Source organism: Chelon labrosus (assembly GCF_963514085.1).
Source record: "Chelon labrosus genome assembly, chromosome: 15".
Lineage (NCBI taxonomy): Eukaryota > Metazoa > Chordata > Actinopteri > Mugiliformes > Mugilidae > Chelon > Chelon labrosus.
Genome location: NC_140348.1, coordinates 8,310,802 through 8,329,695, shown reverse-complemented (window position 1 = coordinate 8,329,695; position 18,894 = coordinate 8,310,802). Strand labels below are relative to the sequence as shown.

At 39.4% G+C, this 18,894-nt stretch overlaps 2 protein-coding genes across 2 annotated transcripts; both read left to right on the top strand.

The window, feature by feature from the left end:
* Positions 1-725: 725 nt before the first annotated feature.
* LOC311500345 (myelin and lymphocyte protein-like) lies at positions 726-10,440 on the top strand. Its single transcript, XM_084561688.1, has 4 exons — positions 726-1,324; positions 8,075-8,239; positions 9,004-9,144; positions 9,947-10,440. Exons 1-4 carry the CDS (start codon positions 1,238-1,240, stop codon positions 10,019-10,021), a joined length of 468 nt encoding a protein of 155 aa, XP_084417814.1. The 5' UTR covers positions 726-1,237; the 3' UTR covers positions 10,022-10,440.
* Positions 10,441-11,598: 1,158 nt separating this feature from the next.
* On the top strand, positions 11,599-17,898 carry LOC311500346 (myelin and lymphocyte protein-like). Its single transcript, XM_084561689.1, has 4 exons — positions 11,599-12,074; positions 15,538-15,705; positions 15,822-15,944; positions 17,190-17,898. Exons 1-4 carry the CDS (start codon positions 11,982-11,984, stop codon positions 17,262-17,264), a joined length of 459 nt encoding a protein of 152 aa, XP_084417815.1. The 5' UTR covers positions 11,599-11,981; the 3' UTR covers positions 17,265-17,898.
* The last annotated feature ends 996 nt before the right edge of the window (positions 17,899-18,894 follow it).

The window sequence follows — 18,894 nt, the reverse complement described above, 5'->3', positions numbered from 1 at the left end:
CCCACACCGTATCCTTCACCCGCCGTACGCCCCAACCTACGCCACAACCGAAGCCATATCAATGCCGCACTCTGATGTGCATCTCCCCAGAAATGTGATGATACACATCACAACAAAAATGTATTTCCTCTTTCATTACTCTCAGTGACCGGGCAAGAATAGAAATTCCACCAACTACTTGGACCTCATCTTTCTTTTGCAAATTGCATTAATGTGGGTAAAAAAATAACTGTTGTTAACATTTATTAGCTCCAGCTCCAACATGAGCTGCTCACTTCCAGAGAGACATTCAACAAAGTTGAAAAATTGCAGACTTCTGTTTTAGTGGTGAAATTAAGAATGATGCCGACACACTGCAGGCCCACTTAAGTAGGCGCAATTGTAGTTAAGTACTTTTACATGCTTGTTTCTGGTAGTGGAGTTTGCAAGTTCTCCCTGTGTCTGTGTGGGTTCTCTCCGGGTACTCCGGCTTCCTCCCACCATCCAAAGACATGCTGGTTAGGTTCATTGGTGATTCTACATTGGCCGTAGGTGTGTATGTGAGTGTGAATGGTTGTCTGTCTCTCTGTGTTAGCCCTGCGATAGACTGGGGACCTGTCCAGGGTGTACCCCACCCCTCGACCGATGACAGCTGGGATAGGCTCCAGTCTCCCTGTGACCCCTCACAAGACAAGCGGTTACAGAAAATTATTGAATGAACGAATGAGTGTTTTTGGTAGTTGCTGCCCAGCACTTCCTTTCTGATCTCATTAATTATCAGAACAGCTATAAAATTGCTATAAATGAAGCTAATATGAAACCAGAACAACAAAAAAATAAAAATGAAGCTATTCACACTAATCTCAGAGGCATTACTGAATTATGTCGGCTGTAAACTCATTTCAGTCCCACACAGACTCTGGATTAGTTGCACAAGCATTTTGTTTGTGTGTATGTAAACGAGGCCATCGCCATTTATAGAGACACACAAACACTTCAAACACATGAGGGCACAAAAACCGCAGCATGGCAGCACACAAACACAAAACAGAGATGAGAGACATCCTCCCGCTGCACAAACAAAGCCAAAAAACACTTGTCAAACTGGTAGTTTCAGCCGGGATATTGGATGCGGAGGTGGAGTGGGGGAAAGGTAGAAGGAGGGGAGAGGAAAATGACCTTTGAAAAGCAGATTAAAACAGGTTAGGCATCTCATTCTTCAGGAAATCGCACACGCATACACACACTGTTTGGGACTATGGCTTCCACCACCTCAGGTGATACTCTGCCTTCGGGTAGCAAGATCTTCTCCACCATTCCTGACTTGTTCTTCCTCCCTGAATTTGTGAGTTTCTCATTTGTTCATTTTGTTATCTGTTCATTTTGGGAGTTTCCTCCATCTTGCTTGTTTGAGACATGTCATGGTTTTAAACTCCTGTGGTGAGCCAGGGGATCTTATTCCGTCTTTTATCTGCCTGTCTGCTTCTTGCACATCTTATCCACTCAGGCTAGAATCATTTGACTACGATCTTGTTTCCTTTTTTATCTATCTACCTCCTCGTCACTGCTCCACTGAGGCGAGTCTCTGCTCAGATAAGAATCTGCCTTTTGATCAGTGGAGCAAACACAGAGCGAAGGTGCTGGCTCACCATCCATGAAGATTACAGGGATTGACAGGATTGATTTGGTCAAGCTGAGCTGAAGAAACTAGCAATTTTAGCAACAAAAAAAAAACAAAAAAAAACAAAACAAACAAAAAAAAAAATTGCAAGCACTTTTTGGGAGCACCTGTGCAATCCGGTCCTGCAGGTCTAACGAATCTTACCACTAACTGCCAGGATGGTGATTCTATGGTATGATTATTACTAAGATTGTAGAAGCTGTTAAGCTGCTTGCTCTTTCACTTCAAATGCCACTTTCGTGGAAATACGTTGGCACCGACACAAAAGACTAATCCACAACTGTTAATGGTAAAAGGACTTCAGCTTTGCAAAACAAAACATGGCAGGTCACAACAAAGTTATAAATAATAGTAATAAATATGTTTAAAACTCTTGAAATTTCAACAAGCCATAGGTGTGCATGTGAGTCTCTCTCTGTTAGCCCTGCCATAGACTGGTGACCTGTCCAGGGTGTACCCCACCTCTCACCCGAGACCCCCCCCCGTGACCCTTCACAGGACAAGCAGTTACAGAAAATCAATGAATTAATGAATTTTCAACAACTTTGTCACCAAAGCTACACACACCAAATTCCTGTACGAATGGACAGACCAATCGAAAGCTGATAAAGAGAAGTGACTTCTTCTATGCAAAACAAAACAACTCACTGTACAACTAACTGCACAAGGAACTTGGAAGGTTGAATCTGTGGTGGAAAAACACCATTGTTGTCACACAGGTTTAGTTGCAGAGCGAGATGTAAATCTAAACCAGCCATCAGCTCACAGGGTTTACTCTCTGGCTTGCACCTATTCACAAAATGATCTCCCGCTTAGGAATGGAAATGCAAGGATAACGTTTACTGTTCTGGTAGGGGCTGGCAGGTTAAATTTAAACCACGAGGGGGGGTGAGAAAGGACTGAGGGCGTGGCAATTTTTTTTTGGCAAATTTTCAATGTCGTTGTCCTGGAATGAACGGTGGAGTAGTGTTAAACAAAGAAAGCATAGAGGTGACAGGAAGCCTTCATGTTTTACATAAAGTGTTTTGTGTAAATTAGCATAAAAAAGTTAGAATCTTTCAGTAATTTTCAAGCAATTGCTGACATAAAATGGGTACGTTGTATGATTCCTTTTCGGACTGATTAAGCAGATTTAAACGAGTACTTCACTGTATCTGTAATCTTTCACTTGATTCACAGGTTCACAGCAGTTACAGCTATGATGAGTTTTCAATCGTGAGCCAGGGTCAAGACAAATAATTTGTCAGAACTTTTAAAGCTTATCAACTGGATAAGCTGCATCAGAGCCATTTTGTCGTAAACAAATTCAATTCCAAGGCACTCGGATGACGTGTGTGACTACATTGCTCTTGCTTTTCTGTCCATGACTGCATAAAGCCAGGTGCAGTCAGTCAGAGCGACCCCAGATCAACTTTTTGGAGCCATAATTTTGGGGGCAGGGGAAGTCGGGCTAGCATCCAGGCTACTAATAGCATACAATACTTTTTTACCACATGAAACACAAATGAAATCATTCTGATCAGAGCCCTGCTAAACTGAATAAAATGGTCTAATAAGATATACTGTATGTGCTTACATGCCTAAAATCAGTAACAACAACATTTTTGCATTATAATAGAAGATTTTTTCCCCCGCCTATATCGACAACACGGAATTCATTCAGTGAAGAAGAAGATGACCAAGACGGAGGAACATTTTCAACAATACTGGTTGTTTTGCTACCTCTGTGTTTCTGTCCTTTCTGTCCAAGTTTTAGAAACTTGTCATATCAAATGATTTTTACTCCTCGTTGGACAAACATGCACTAAAAGAATGGATTTATTCCAACGAAAGAGAAACAGTCGGATCAAGTGTTTACATTACGATATTAGACGCTAAGATTCTCTGATTGAACGGACACTCAAAAGTTTACCCCACCCCGTCAGTCCATCTTTTTGGGCCAGTCTGTGCAGATGAGGTGGCTACACAATGCACTTTTAATTCTGACTGGGCTATTATTCTGATTATTAGCACAATACTAGTGTCCATGTATATGGAACCAGGGTTTGATTAGACTATGTCGCCAAAAGTATCATATTTAACTGTGGAGTGGAAACCCAAGGCCTGTTCTGAACCCATGAATCATCAGTGGTAATATAGATTATGGATCATTAGAAGATGTGTGGTCATTTTTTAAACATTTTGCTGCGACTGCTGGAATCCATTTCAGCTGCAGCAGGACTGAGAGCATTTGATACTCCAGAGATACAGTAGAGTTCAACGGGCTGCAGGCTACATTCCCGTTTACCTGAAATGGAATTGATACAATCAGATAATGTTTCTCCCGTAAGGGGGACAAATAAGTCCGATATGGAGCTGCAGTGATATGAGTTGTGTAATATTCGCTGATATCCCTTCATGTGATAGCTTAATGTTTGTATGCAGTAATGCAGTGTTTTCACAGTCGGGCGCTCCAGGACTTTGTTTTACTTCGTTCCCCATGTTCCTCGTGTTCCTTGTGATTCTTTGTGCCTCAGGTTGTTTCGGCTTCAGCTTTCATCACTGTCAGATATTTAATTAATGCGGCTTTCACTTATCAAAGATTTGAATTCAGAAAGAAACGTGGACGTTTCATAATCATGGGAGCTGAAAAGGAACTGTTTCATCACTTGACTGTAAACATCTGCAATACCAGAACAGATATGTATTCCTCACATGAAAAGGCATGTTTTCCCCTTAATGGCACATAGATAAATTTAGATTAAAACCACCTAACTACATCCAAATGATTGCAAGAGTGCCAGTGTATTACTATAATTGAAAAAAAAAAAAAAAAAAAGGAAAAAAGCCACTGTCTTTCTTTGATGATAAATACCAGAGACCATTTGAGTTACATGAATGTATCGTGCTGGAGAAACATTTGCAGGGCTATTGTTTAATTCAAGGTGTGGCACATTCTTATTGGAAAGGCTGAATGCTGGTTGCTAAGCTAAAAAAAATGCGTAGCGGTTAGACTGTGAATAGACTGACCATGCTGTGAACTCAGCGTGTTTACACAGCTGATTGAAAGCTGATTTCACAGAAGACATTTTGGAGAAAAAAAAAAATCTTATTATATCACCTTTTTCCCAGTGGCCTGTTGTATTTCCATGAAACAATTATTGAGATAGCGTGACTGTTTAAGTCGACTATCTTCAAGGCAGAAGAGGTGGTCAGTTTCTTCTTATAATCTCAGACATTTCCCCTCAAAAGTCTTGTCTAACAGTATAAAAATGGAAAATTCCCATTGTTTACTTTCCCATGGTAAAAATAATGGGCCTCATTCACCAATATCTTCTTAAGAATCTTCTTAGATTCTCTCTTAAGCTGTTCGTAAGAAGATTCTTAAGAAAACTCTACGTCGCATTCATCAACGTGTTCTTAAGCCGCAGAATTGTTCGCAGCTGTGTTCTTAAATTGATGAATGCCATTTCTTCGTAAATTGAGAGCGTGCCAGGTGAGTCTAATTAGCATAGAATTAGCATATGTAACCGCCCATCAATGCCCATAAAAGGGACTGCAGGGCCGTGAGTTGACACAGATGTCGAACAGAGGAAACTACAATAAAAATGTCTAAAGCAAAACGTAAGTCAATTGGAGCGCAGCAGGCAAAGCGGAAAAAAAAACGTTAGTAATTCAGAGGTGGAGGTACTGCTGCAGGAAATAACCCGCAGGAAAAAAATTATATTCAGTAGTCTCAGTACAGGTTACACCAACACACACAAAAAGGAAGCATGGGAGGCAGTCACACACGCAGTAGAAGCAGTATCTGGAGAAGGACGGACAATAGAAAGTAAACAATAGGAAGTAAAAAAAAAAATGGTTTGACCTAAAATCCGAAACCAAGAAAAATATAGCAAAATTTCGACGGGAGATGCAACAGACTGGAGGAGGAACATCAGAGAGGTGGACCAGCGCATCGGGGCCATCATCGGGGAGACTGCACTCTCAGGTAGCTAGACTATATGGGAAAACTCTAAATCACTTTTCTTAAATTCATTTATTTAATTGATAGTTTAATTTCCCCCAATTTCTTTTTAGGAGTACCATCGACTGAGAGTCTAGATACAGACCTTGGCCCCGAGGCAACGCTTTCATCCCCTCCCTGTGCTGCTGGTACTCCAGAGGAATCGGGAGGTAATTTATTTATTTAATATTTATTTTCTGAAAGAAAGTTATTTTAAACGTGTGTCCTAAAGGCAGGAGTTTGTCATAGTGTGTGTAAGATCAAAATACGTCTTAGTATTGGACTGAGTGTCGCTACAATGGCTTGATTTATTATTTATTCACAGATGAAGTCCCGCAGAGCCAAATAACGACAGAACTAGAACCATCCTGCAGCAGTACCTCCACCGTACTCGGTCCCGTGCCTCTCCACGCCTGATCACAGAAGCGGTGTTGAACAATCAACAAAGGATAGCGGACACTCTAGATAAAGTTGCCTCAACGCTAACAACCATATCCAACACACTAAAAGAAATGAATGAAAATTTAAAGAAATAAAGATGTGCACAGAAACTGGTCCGTCCTCATTTTTTAAGTGAATCAGACTGGTGGATTCAAGCTGTAATTAATGTGACTTTATTTACAAACGGGCAATTAATTGCTCCCGAACTTGAATAGCGCGCCTGCAGTCTGGTCCCATCAATGCGTCAGGACGCACATCTTCACGGTGTGGTGGCTCAGGGGGGAGAGGCACACCACGCTTCATGGCGATGTGTGTTTTAAAATAAAAAACGCTCTGTAAATTAACCAAAAAATAAAATGAATAAATTAATAAATAAATATGACAGAAATGTTACTGTAGTATCGTATTTTAATGAACTGCACAAAAGAAGACAACACAACCATGCCAACATGTCGGCACTGAAATGTGCGTAAGAGTACTCCTGAGTGTTCGTAGGATTTGTTCTTACCTAAGAACAAAGGCAAGATAAGAAAACATTCATGAATGCCACAATCTTCGTAAAAACTTCGTAAGTAGGACTTAAGAACAAATTTGTTCTTAAGAACGGTTCGTGAATGAGGCCCAATGTTCTTTGCTTAGGTTAGCCACTTATTTGAGACGCAGATGAGTTCATTTGATGTTGCTGAGAAATTTCCTCTCTAGAAAGACCAGTTGCTAGTTTGGATCCAAACTTTTTCCCAGCAGGTGTGTGCTCCGTTTTTACTCCTACACACCTGATACTTGACGACTTAATGCTGATTGGCCGATTGAAACGCCCAGATTGCCTGTGTGAAACCTTTAACTTAGAAGAAAGGACACAATAGGCCTTTTTCCACTCGCTTGTCATGGTGAGAAAAGCACTCAGTGTCAGCACTACCAGGTAATACCAGAGCAGCTTAATGGATTCCAGTGGTAACATGTCACAATGTCTTGTGACACCAAGAAAAAAGTCTTATTGCACAATAAAAATGAAGGGACAAAATGATTCACCTGCACACAGTATCTACAGTAAAACATTTCAAAGAACCTCTTATCAAATGCTGGAGGTTCATGCTGTATCTAAATACCACAGACGCTTCCAAGCTCAATGTTTGTCAAAGGAGGAGAGCGAAAGTCTGAGACAATACACCACAAGCGACAACATTGTGTGTGTGTGTGTGTGTGTGTGTGTGTGTGTGTGCGTGTGTGTTGGGCTAAACCTTATTTTATAGGGATTCATATAAACTGGAGAAGCATTTTGAAGCCTGGACAATAGCCCTATTTTCAGTAATTCTCTTAAACTTGTCTACTGTTAGTCTTAAAATTTAATATCTCCTTTATGGAAATTCTCTTTTTTTATTACAACTCTTATATTTTGCTAAAGCCTGTCCAAATGTGAAACGACACGTTTAATGCCAACGATTTTGTAGTTGACAGTTGGTCGCCAGTGGACAGTCCAGGTTGTGGTTGCCTTGGTAACCCTCTTGTATATTTTGCAAATGTTTCCCCAATCCCAAATGTGAGACAAGCAGAACATAAAAATATTACTAGCTCTTCCATGCTGCCACTTAAACTGGCTGATGCTCCAAGCCCTCGCTATCAGCATGGTGAGTGTGGTGGTAGGAATCATACTTGTGCATGGTGTTTCCCTGTTGTAAACGTATCAGACGATCCCATTAGTTGTTGCCTCATTCACCTCGCCGCAAAGTTGAGATTATTTGAACTCAGCAGCTGCACACTTTGTGTCGTCGTCAGTTTTTCCTTCTATCATCGCTACAACTCAATAAATTTCATGGTGTCTTGTTTCCACATAGCTACTAGCCACTTCCAGTGTATATGCCCCTCATCTGGTATTAGCTTGTGGTACTCTTTCAACTCAGAGCATCAGAAGTAGCTTTGTTGATGCCAGATTTTAAAACTATTCATCACTCTCATGAATCTCTTCTACCTTCTCCTCTGTGACGTTACAGGTGTTCGGAGGTTTGGTGTGGATCCTTGTGGCGTCAACTAAAGTCGACTTCGTCAACCCCCTAGGCTGGGTGATGTTTGTGTCCGTCTTCTGCTTCATAGGGACGACGCTCTGGTTCTTCATCTTCCTCTGTGGAGCCAATCAGAGCAGCATCTGGCCCGCCATGGTTAGACATGCCTACCAGCTACTGATTGATTATTTGGATAAATAGTGAGATAATAGAACAAAGGCCAAATGTGTGCAAACATCCACTTCAAATGCTATGTATTGTACATGTCATTCAAATCCAGGGGTAATACAATGCTGCTTCCACTCTTCTGGGAAGAGTTTGACATTACTTAGCTGTATGGGACAAAATTAAAGTGCATAGACATATAACTTTGTTCCAGTTGATTGCTGAGTAAACCATGCCCAGATCTCTAACAACACCCATGACAAGAACATTGAGGTAATGTGGCCCAACTTTAAGCAGTTTAAGTTCAGCATGCAATTAAGGTCAGGGATAGTTCTTCACCCTAAAACTTGTGTTAAAACGGGGAAGCTTGCTGCCTCGATATTGGAAGCACACTATCTATAATCTAATTGTTTGCCGTAATCTTATATACTACGGTCTCTGGCATGTAGTGTTTAGATCAGACTTTAGATATAATTAAATAATGATTTTTTTTACTGACCCCACTAGAAAATAAATCTTCCTTAATTTGTGTTTATGGAGTATCATGTGGTGAGTTTGCTGAGTTTTTGGATGGGATGTGCAGCTTTAGCATCCATCTTTAAGCCTGAGTTCATGTTTCTAGCCATCGAATGCAAAAAAGTTTTGAAATCTTGTGAAATGCGTTGGTTTGCTCTTTGTCAGAGAGGTACATCTCTCACATCTCTGTCCTCATTTTCATTCTCCAGTATTGATCCCCACTATCTATTCTGTTGCAGGATGTGGGCTTTCATTTTGTTTCGGCAGTTTTCTACCTCAGTGCTTCGGTGGCTCTGGCCTACATCACCATTTTACATGACACTGCACCATTTTTCACTGATGAATCACTCAAAATCTACCGACTGGACATTTCTGCAGTGGTATGTAAAACACACGCATAGAAGAAGTGAGACTTCCATTCCATCCATCCATTCATCCACGTAGAAGGTTGTGGGGGGCTGAAGCCTATTCTAGTAGGCATTGTGGACAAAGGCAGGGTACGCCCTGGACAGGTGCCAGTCAGGGCTGTCACAGAGACTACCAACTATTCACAACAACACCTACGGCTAATTTAGAATCAACAGTTCATGTAACGCATGTCTGTTGATGATCACTGTATTTCTTTGCTAAAATTAGTGAAAAGAACTTCAAGAGTCTGATAACATTGAAAGAAATCTGAACAAGCGATCGATCAGAGATATGGCACCTGATTCCAGATGCTTTATCAAAACAGTCTGAAATTTTCCCACCACATATTGTTTCACTATAACAAATATTTCTTTTGCAAGTGAAAAATAGATTATTAATAGTAGATTATATTGTGGAGCAGAAGAATAAAGTATGGCAGATAATGGGGATATGAAAGTAAAGTGTAAGTGATTTAAAATTGTGTTAAAGTGCAGTACTTAAACAAATATTAGTGAAAAGAAAAAGAAGACTTCCTCTTTTATATATAACATATATTTTTTGATATATTACATGTTATACTACAAATGTTAGACAGTTAGAAATCAAGGACCTTAAACTAATTATAATTAATTTGCTTAAAAATTATAAAAAATAAACGTTAGTTGTACCTTCAGTTTAATCTGAATATTTAAATCAAAATGCATCCTTGTCTGTGGTCTCTCCATCCTCTTACGTCAAGGTGGCGATCATCCCTCTGTGTCTGTCTGTTTTCAGGTGATGTCCTATGTGGCCACTCTTCTCTACTTCATCCATGCCATTTTCTCTGGAATTCGATGGAAGAGGTCCTAAAATAAAACACCCACCACAAAGAGAGAAGATTACTGATTGACTGATCCCAGAATTATTTTTTCTTGTTGTTTAACCCTTTTATTTTCATGTCAACGAGAACAACCTTTGTATCCAAGTGCCCAGCATGACACATGATGAGTGGAAAACAAGCATGTGCTTGATAAATGTTACTTTTTTGTTAATCAGAAATGCAGCGGTTTGGTAAATGTAAAGATGTTCAAGAATGTCAGAATTACATGAAGTATAAAGAAGGTGGATGATTGTAAATAACTAATTAAACCACTGATGTCAGCAGGTATGTTCATTGTACCTTGTGTCAAGAACACACTGTACTGAAGTTTTCTTCATTCTGAAGAATATCCACAGAAACAAGGACAATGTTGCTGAATCTTTCAAAGTAAATTCATTCTTCACCTCCATTGTTTTGGTGTGGTGGCATACATTTATTTAAAATCTAGACAATACAACCTTAACTATCTGGTTAAGTCAATAGTTAGGTACCACAGTAGGTTAGAGAAAACATTTTGAATGAATTAAAAATACATTTAATATGTTACTCCAAATAAATAATGTTTTAAATTGTGTATAATTACCTGGAAATAAAGAGTCCTACCACTATGTGTATACAACAGCCCAGAATCTAATCTAATCTAGCTCTAGAGATGGCTTTTCACACTTATTTTTTTTCTGACCACTGCAGGCATATCTTAGTTGAAGCAAGAGGTATTAAAGTGATTGCAATCTGTAAACTCACCTCTAGAGGACACTTAAACCCACACACTGGACCTTTAACCCTAGTGTGCAACTCATTTAATAGCAGAGCTTACTGTTAGTCGTGCATTAAAATTGCTAATAAATCCTAGAATACTTTTCATTTCCTCTATTCTTTATACAGTCACAAGATACATGGATAAATGGATAATAAACTCCTTCTTCTCTTTCTCTTTATTCAGCTTCAATTCAGTAACATATGTGTCCCTTTTAGCGTCGCTATGTATGATACGAATAAAGGTATGAAATGTGAGAATCCAAACATTAATTTTCTCTTCACAGGTCATTTTGGAATATCTGATGTGAAATAAAAAAAAACACATTCAAACATAATGTGTTCAGTTGGCTGCTAAAGTTAATACGAGTAAACTGAAGATCGACAACAGATTACCATAACAAAAAAATAATAATTACGGGTGTGGGGAAATTATTTGTCAGCACTGAATAAACCTGTCAGTAAAAACGAATGATTAGCCCAACAGTTACCAAAAAACCACAACAATAACTAGAAACGTCCTAAAATACCACAAAAGCTGAAGGACGCTGCAGGGCTGGATGATAATCCTCTGTGGATTTTGTTAGTTAGAATTACACCTTTCACACTGCACACAGTCATTTGAGATACAGTTAATGTAAAGTGGTACAGCTTTAAAATAAAGCTTTGTGCCTGTTAGACGGAAGTATTTTCATTCATAAAGATAACCATCGGCATCTTATTTAAAAAGAAACTGCAGTTAAAGTCCCTGTGTCCACAAATAGAGCCCGTAGGCACTCAGCTAGCCCGAAGTTGGGGCCATAAAGTTAGTATCACCTGAAAACTCACTGAGCTGTTTCTTTACTCAACAGAAACAACAGAGATATTTCAGCTGCACAGGATGAACTGTAGCCTGGGAACACAAAATTCCTCCTTGGGACCTTTCAAAAGCCCCATCACAGGTCACCAGCTCACATTAAAGCACCAGGCAGTCTTGAGTGCTCTAAGGTGAAGGGTGTGTCCGGTTTGTACCAGTGTGAGGAGCCGTAGTGGGATGGGATCGCGCACCCACAATAGCGGAACAGGTTTGTCTGCTAACCTGGTTTTCCTATAAGGGTTGGTCACACCTGCTGCAGCTCCGTTAGTTTTAAAGGCTTAGAGGAGAGGGCAGGTTGCTCGCTGTTGACTCGGCACTGGGAGAAGGAACAGGCAGAGATGGCTGCAACGACTGCTCAGCCTATGGGGAGCCTGCCCAGCGGACTGGGGATCTGCACCACGGCCCCAGATATATTTTACCTGCCTGAGCTGGTGAGTGGACGAATTATACGAAAGGACAAAGACGCTGACCTTGAGGACATTTATGAAAGGGACCTGTTGATTTTGGAGCAGTTAGGTTTTAAACTAGTTTGACGTTAACGTTTTATATAAAGAACATGTTTCCATTCTTAGAAAATGATCAAAAATATGATCAGCGAGATTCTACGCCTGAAGATTAGCTGCAAGATATTTGATTTTTTGTTCTTTTCAATCCCCCAAAACAAATACAAGTTATATTTTCACTGAAAGTGGAATGCAAAAATGTGGATTTCAGTGAAAACTATGAGACATATCAGTTACGAGGAAGGAGGCACGTCTTCACATCTCAAATTTCACTCATATTGTGCTTGTGCTAATACTCTAAGAAAGAATGCGGTCAAGCCTTTGTCCCACAGAATGATAACAAAAGTTAGATAATAGAAAAATAACAGATGATGGATGTTATTCTTTTATATGTAATATGTTTACTTGTGGGTTTGTTGTTGTTTATTTTGGCTTATTTAGCTGTGCATCCTATCCTATCCCAGCCATTATCCCGAGGCATAATGGTGTGTCAATTTGGTGGTGAGGTTAGCTAACACGATGGCTGGAGAAGGAGAGAAAAGTGAAGGATACGTGGGCACTCTTCAGTATTTGTATTTACTGAATTGTGATCAAAATGAAAATCGCTTTCTCAAAAACAGATTTTACAGACTTTGAATCTGTCAATATGGCAAAATCCATGCCTGTTTTTCAGTTTAAATGATTTGAAACTGGCAGATTACTTGCAGTACAGTATTGTTATATAACTCATAACAAAGCAACTCAGGGGTCTTTTCAAAATAGTTTTCTCTTCTAAGAGCTACATTTATGAACTGCACCAGACTCCCAAGGAGGTGCTTGGGGTTGATAGTGTGTGCACAGTGCACGGCCATTAAACTAAAATTGGGTTTGCACTTGATCAAGGTTGGGCCAAAATTGCCTGAAGTTCCTAAACTTAACCCCCAAAACTTCCCAACAGATACAGAGCAAAACTCATATTTTAAATTGTGTCATGCTATTCTGAAGTAGACACTGACCGCTGGCACAGAGTCTCCCAACTCAACCGGTGAAAACTATTGCACAATATCAAAAAAACGCAGCAAAATTAGTTCCTTACTTTATAATAGTACAAACTAGTATAGTACAAACACGACAAAAACATCAGTTTTCTTTGTTTTCTGTCGTCTGTAGGGGCTAAATGTGCTAAATCTCACACAATATGCTTTTATCCTTTTATTAACAACACGACCTAAGAAACAGTTCGCTAACACAGCTGTCACTACAAGTGAGAAGTATGTGTAATAGCAAACAGTTTCATTTGAAAACTAATATATCAACTCAACTCAACTCAACTTTATTTATAAAGCCCTTTAAAACAGCTGTGGCTGACACAAAGTGCTATACATAAAATACAACCTAAAATATAAGACATCAAACATAAGAGACAATATAAAAGCAATAAAAACAATATAAAAACAATAATAAATGATAAACAGTATTAAAATAATAATAAAACAGAACAGAAAACAGGGTCTCATGCTGTGTTAAAGGCCAAAGAATAAAAATGGGTCTTAAGATGTGTTTTAAAAATGGACAGCGAAGGGGCTTGTCTGATGTGTAGGGGGAGATCGTTCCGTAATTTAGGACCGGCAACAGAAAAGGCTCTATCCCCTCTGAGCCTCCGTTTGGCCCTTGGTACCTCCAGGAGCAGCTGATCAGCTGACCTGAGGCACCGGGCAGGAGTGTAAGGATGGAGCAGCTCAGAGAGGTAAGGCGGGGCGAGACCATTTAAAGATTTAAAAACAAATGAAAGAATCTTAAAATGGACTCTAAAATGCACAGGCAGCCAATGGAGAGAGGCTAAAATGGGAGTAATGTGCTCCCTCTTACGTGCTCCAGTTAAAAGGCGAGCGGCAGCATTTTGAACCAACTGGAGACGTGCGAGGGAGGATTGGCTGACTCCAAGATAAAGTGCGTTACAGTAATCCAGCCGCGAAGTAATGAAGGCGTGGATTACTGTTTCAAAATGCTTACGTGCAAGGAAAGGCTTCACCTTTGCCAGCTGCCTAAGGTGAAAGAAGCTGGACTTTACTATTGCACCAATTTGCCGATCAAGTTTAAAATCACTATCCATCCTAAAACCCAAGTTTGTGACTATTTGCTTCCTGTAACCCACCAAGGGGCCCAAATCAACAGGAGGTGGTTTGCTGGGGCCACCGGGACTGAACACCATCACTTCAGTTTTATTTTCATTAAATTTTAAAAAGTTCAAGGACATCCAAGCTTTAATGTCCTCAAGACATAAAAGAAGCGATTTCAGGGAGAACGCATCCTTCTTTCTTAGTGGCACATAGATCTGGCTGTCATCAGCGTAACAATGAAAAAAGATCCCATGCTTTCTCACGATTGAACCCAGGGGCAGCAGGTACAATGAGAAAAGTAGGGGCCCTAAAATAGAACAGAGATACACTACAAAGACATTTATTTCTGACATTTCTTCACTGTGCAGACAGAAAATATCAAATATTTAAACACCACACACATCGAAGTGAAGAGAGCTGTTTGTTTAGTCAACATTCAGAGAGATAGGCCATCTTACGTTTCAGATTTTTTGTTTGCAGTCTTTATTTTGACCAATCTCTTAGGAACTTTTTGCTTTTTCTTTTACTTTTGATGATCATTGTCAAATTTTGATTGTTGAATGTATGCACATTCTCTTTACAATGAACAGGCAACAGTGCATAAGAGAGCTCTTTGCTTAGTGTTTACTACAAAGAGAAATGTGAACCCAGACTGATAATATGGTTATACCAATACCAATGGTTCTTGGTGTAGGTTCTGGTGTAAATCTGTTCTATACAGCAGAAGGATTTGAATATTGGATAAGTCTTTTCACCAGTTATCATTGTGAGCAGTAGTATGTTTCATGAGATATCTTAGAACGGCTGGAAAGAAAGAAAAATATGTGTAGTCATTTAGGGAAAAGCAGGTTGCCTAAGGAGGAGAAAACGGCTGCAGATAGGATTTCACGTCTTCAGGGAGATGATTTGCTAAAGTCACATTGGGATACTAAAAGGAAATACGGAGTTTTAACTCCTAATTTGACTCCTTAGTGACACAGTAGGCATTGCAAAAACCATTTGTTGTTCAAAATAACAAAGTTACTATTTATTTTAAATCCTGTCTGACTTGTTTTCAGTGGGGGTTGGATTATCAAGTGATGACTTTGCAAGACTGTTATTCAAGTGTGTCATTGGATTGTCTACATATATGCATGCCATTCTCACTTTTTTTGTGGGGGGGGGGGGTAAAAATGATTGGGCCATACATTATGTCTTTTGTGCAATCAAGTAACCTTAAAGTGGAAACAAATGAAAATTGAATTTGAGAAGTCATCATACCTGTCTACCCACTTCCTCCATGTCGTTTGCAGGTGTTTGGTGGTTTGGTGTGGATCTTGGTTGCATCGACTCATGTGGACCCACCAAACCCTCTGGGATGGGTGATGTTCGTCTCTGTCTTTTGCTTTGTCATGACCTTCCTCTGGATGATTATCTTCGTAGCCGGAGGTCACAAGAACAGCTCTGGCTGGGCTGCTGCTGTAAGAGAGGAAAAAATAATTGGGAAATAAAACTGAGGGTAAAACTGATGGTCTGAGGTCATGTTGTAATATAATTTAATCTGTGTGTATGTGTGTGTTTGTGTGTGTGTGTGCAGGATTTCGCTTACCATGGCTTGGCCGCACTCTTCTTCCTCAGTGCAGGGGTTGCTTTGGCTTATATCACCATAATACGGAAAAATGGTGATTTTAGACTCTACCAGATTGACATTGCTGCTGTGGTGAGTATCAAGAGCTGTTGTCTCAGTGAAATGGCTGACCATGTGTTATTTGTTTGAGCACATTCAAGTGTTTCCTGTTAAACCTGAGCTTTGATTGGCCATGGAAAGGAAGGAATGGACATGAAAATTTGAGACACACAATTAGTTAGGCCCACTAGGTCAAAATGAGTCATCAACATTTCAAGATCGTTTGCCAGGGAATGGCAGACTCTAAAATACAGTAGTATTACAAATCTATAAAACGTCATTTTGTTATTGTTGGGCCAGATATTAGCACATAGGTGATGGATAAAACAAGATATATCATACTAAGAATTTCATTTCATGGGAGCACTAAAATTACACACAATGAAATAGCGACAGCATGCTTGATTTAATTGTCATATATTCTTGAAACATGGTTCTTACCAAAATGTTCTCAAATAGCACCAGTTTACTTTGCAGCGGTAGAAATACGCGAGTGTGATTTCTAATATGAAATAAATATAAAACTGAAGTTGGCTAACTGAGCTTAGCAGAAACACTGGAAAAAGTAGCAAACAGTAAGTCTGGTCTGAAAGGTAACTCCTAACACCTACAATACTATGCCTTCTCTACTCGATTACCCCATTATATCTCCCTTAAAGTATTTTTATATTTGTGGGAACAACGAACAACAAAACATAATATAAACAACCACTGAGACTGCGCTCAAGCTAGTAAAGGCTAATAAGTGCAGGCAGCCACAGCTAGTCTTCATGAATGTTTCCAACTAATTATATGCTAACTAGCATAGCTCAGATCTACCTTACATCGTCTGTCTACAGTCTAAATTTTCCTTACTTAGAAATGTGTGTCTGGAAACAGATTATTAAATTGTAAATTGTTGTATTATTTATAGCTTAAATATTATACACTAATGTTAAATGTTTCTCTGGTTAAGTTTATCTGCATTTATATGTCAGAACAAGGCTAAAAACTAGCTTACTGCTGTTATGTTAGGTGAGCTTAGCTTGGGAAAATGGCTGGAGGCAGGGGGATAATTTGCCTGTTTTGTTATCTCTTGACAGTCAGGCATTTTAATTATGCTAAGTTTTTGCTAAGTTAACTTCTTGCTTGCTTCATGTTTAAAATGTTATTTATAATTTTGCGTAAAGCCCATATTCCATACAATTTGAACATATTTAACGTCACAAAATAATCTAAGGTAATGCTAAGGACTTATTTTATCTTAAAGCACGTACTTTGTGTTAATTTGTGTCTCAGGTGTTCGCCTTCCTGGCCACACTCCTCTACTTCATCCACGCAATCCTCTCGACCATACGATGGAAGAATTTCTGAGGAGTGAATAATACATCTGCAAGAAACATGGTGCATCCTCTGTGCACTGGGGTGTCCACGCTCGTGTGTTTGCATGTGTGTGTGTGTGTGTGCATGTGGTGGAAATACCGACAGCGACATCAGCCTGGTCAGGATGATTGTTTTATCAACAAAAAGTATGACTTTACTTCTTTTTTGTAACATTATCAAACAGCACATAACTAAGGCTGAACAGTCCTATTGTGCAGATATTACCTGTAATGTTGGTTGAGACTTGTTAATGCATGTTGAAAAAAAAAATGAAAAAAATGAATGAACAAATGAAGAGTTACATCCTAAAAATCTCATACTGCATATGGAAAAGATGTACTTTTTACTTTAACGAGGTAATAAAAAATCAATTTGCTACCCAAAAGTCTGATTACAGCAACAAATTTTGTCTTATAGAAAATGCTATTATTACAGACAATGGAAACATTATATAGAGTCCTATTCTATGTTTCTTTATATTGCCTGATCTGAAAACATTCCAATATATTGAAGTTGTATTTTGGAAAATAATGAAAAAGCAAACCAATGAAAAACACGATAATTATTACTATTTGATGGATGATGAAGTGTGCTTTTAAGACCCCACCGTGACATTTGTATAGTTTTGCCGTTTCTTTTCTTTTTTTTGTATTACCAAGATTAAAACAAAACACTGACGTCCACTTGTCTGTGCAGTTTCCTTGGCTCCGTTTCCTTCCTGAAATATTACTAGTTAACGCTTATCTACTTATGTATTTTTGCCTTCATTTCCTCAAAATGCAACAAAGCATAAACAGCTGCAGTCAGCCCACAGTGTCAGTGTTGGTCTTGTGTAATTCTAAATCCAGTCGTTTAACAGCAGGTAAACACTGACCTTTTAAGATAAGATAAGAAAAACCTTTATTCGTCCCACAATGGGGAAATTGCAGTTTGCAACTGCATGCAGAAATGACACAGATATAATAAAGAATAGATATATTGCACATGTTAGGAGTGCTCGTGGAGCCTAACAGCAGCAGGAAGGAAAGACCTTCTGTATCTTTCCTTCACACATCGAGGGTGAAGCAGTCTGTCACTGAAGCTGCTCCTCAGTCCCGTCAGGTCACCGTGCTGGAGGCGGGACAGGTCGCTGGTCTATTGCACGGCAAATATATGTCTACTTAACAAAACAAAGACTGTAACAACATTGGTTAAGTGCATTCTTGGTTCTCAGAGGATAAATCCCACAATGATTGCTGACTCTTCCATTTACTAGCTACTTGATAGTTGTGGAAGCATTCAGATCAAACTCATCACAGATAGGTATGGGATACTCCACACAAGCTCCAGTGGCGCAATCGGTCAGCGCGCGGTACTTATAAGACAGTATACTGCAGAGCAATGCCGAGGTTGTGAGTTCGAGCCTCACCTGGAGCATTTAGATGTAAATATTACTTATGTGAAGCTGGAATACAGCAATAAAGGGTATTAACTTTGTGCAGTATGGTGGGAGCAAGCATCGTTTATACAGAAGATGCACAAATTGTGTTATAGATATTCAACTGTCTCCTTTACTCTTTTCCCTAAAAGGAGGAAAACAACTTCAGCTACTGGAAAGATCATTTTCTCCTTGCCCTTCATT

Bases quoted from the DNA above. Each gene is read 5' to 3' on its own strand.
- LOC311500345 (XM_084561688.1), top strand. From the start codon at position 1,238: ATGGCTTCCACCACCTCAGGTGATACTCTGCCTTCGGGTAGCAAGATC. The intron at 8,240-9,003 runs GTTAGACATGCC...ATTCTGTTGCAG, and splicing joins GCAGCATCTGGCCCGCCATG to GATGTGGGCTTTCATTTTGT. The intron at 9,145-9,946 runs GTATGTAAAACA...GTCTGTTTTCAG, and splicing joins GACTGGACATTTCTGCAGTG to GTGATGTCCTATGTGGCCAC.
- LOC311500346 (XM_084561689.1), top strand. From the start codon at position 11,982: ATGGCTGCAACGACTGCTCAGCCTATGGGGAGCCTGCCCAGCGGACTG. The intron at 12,075-15,537 runs GTGAGTGGACGA...TGTCGTTTGCAG, and splicing joins TATTTTACCTGCCTGAGCTG to GTGTTTGGTGGTTTGGTGTG. The intron at 15,706-15,821 runs GTAAGAGAGGAA...GTGTGTGTGCAG, and splicing joins GCTCTGGCTGGGCTGCTGCT to GATTTCGCTTACCATGGCTT.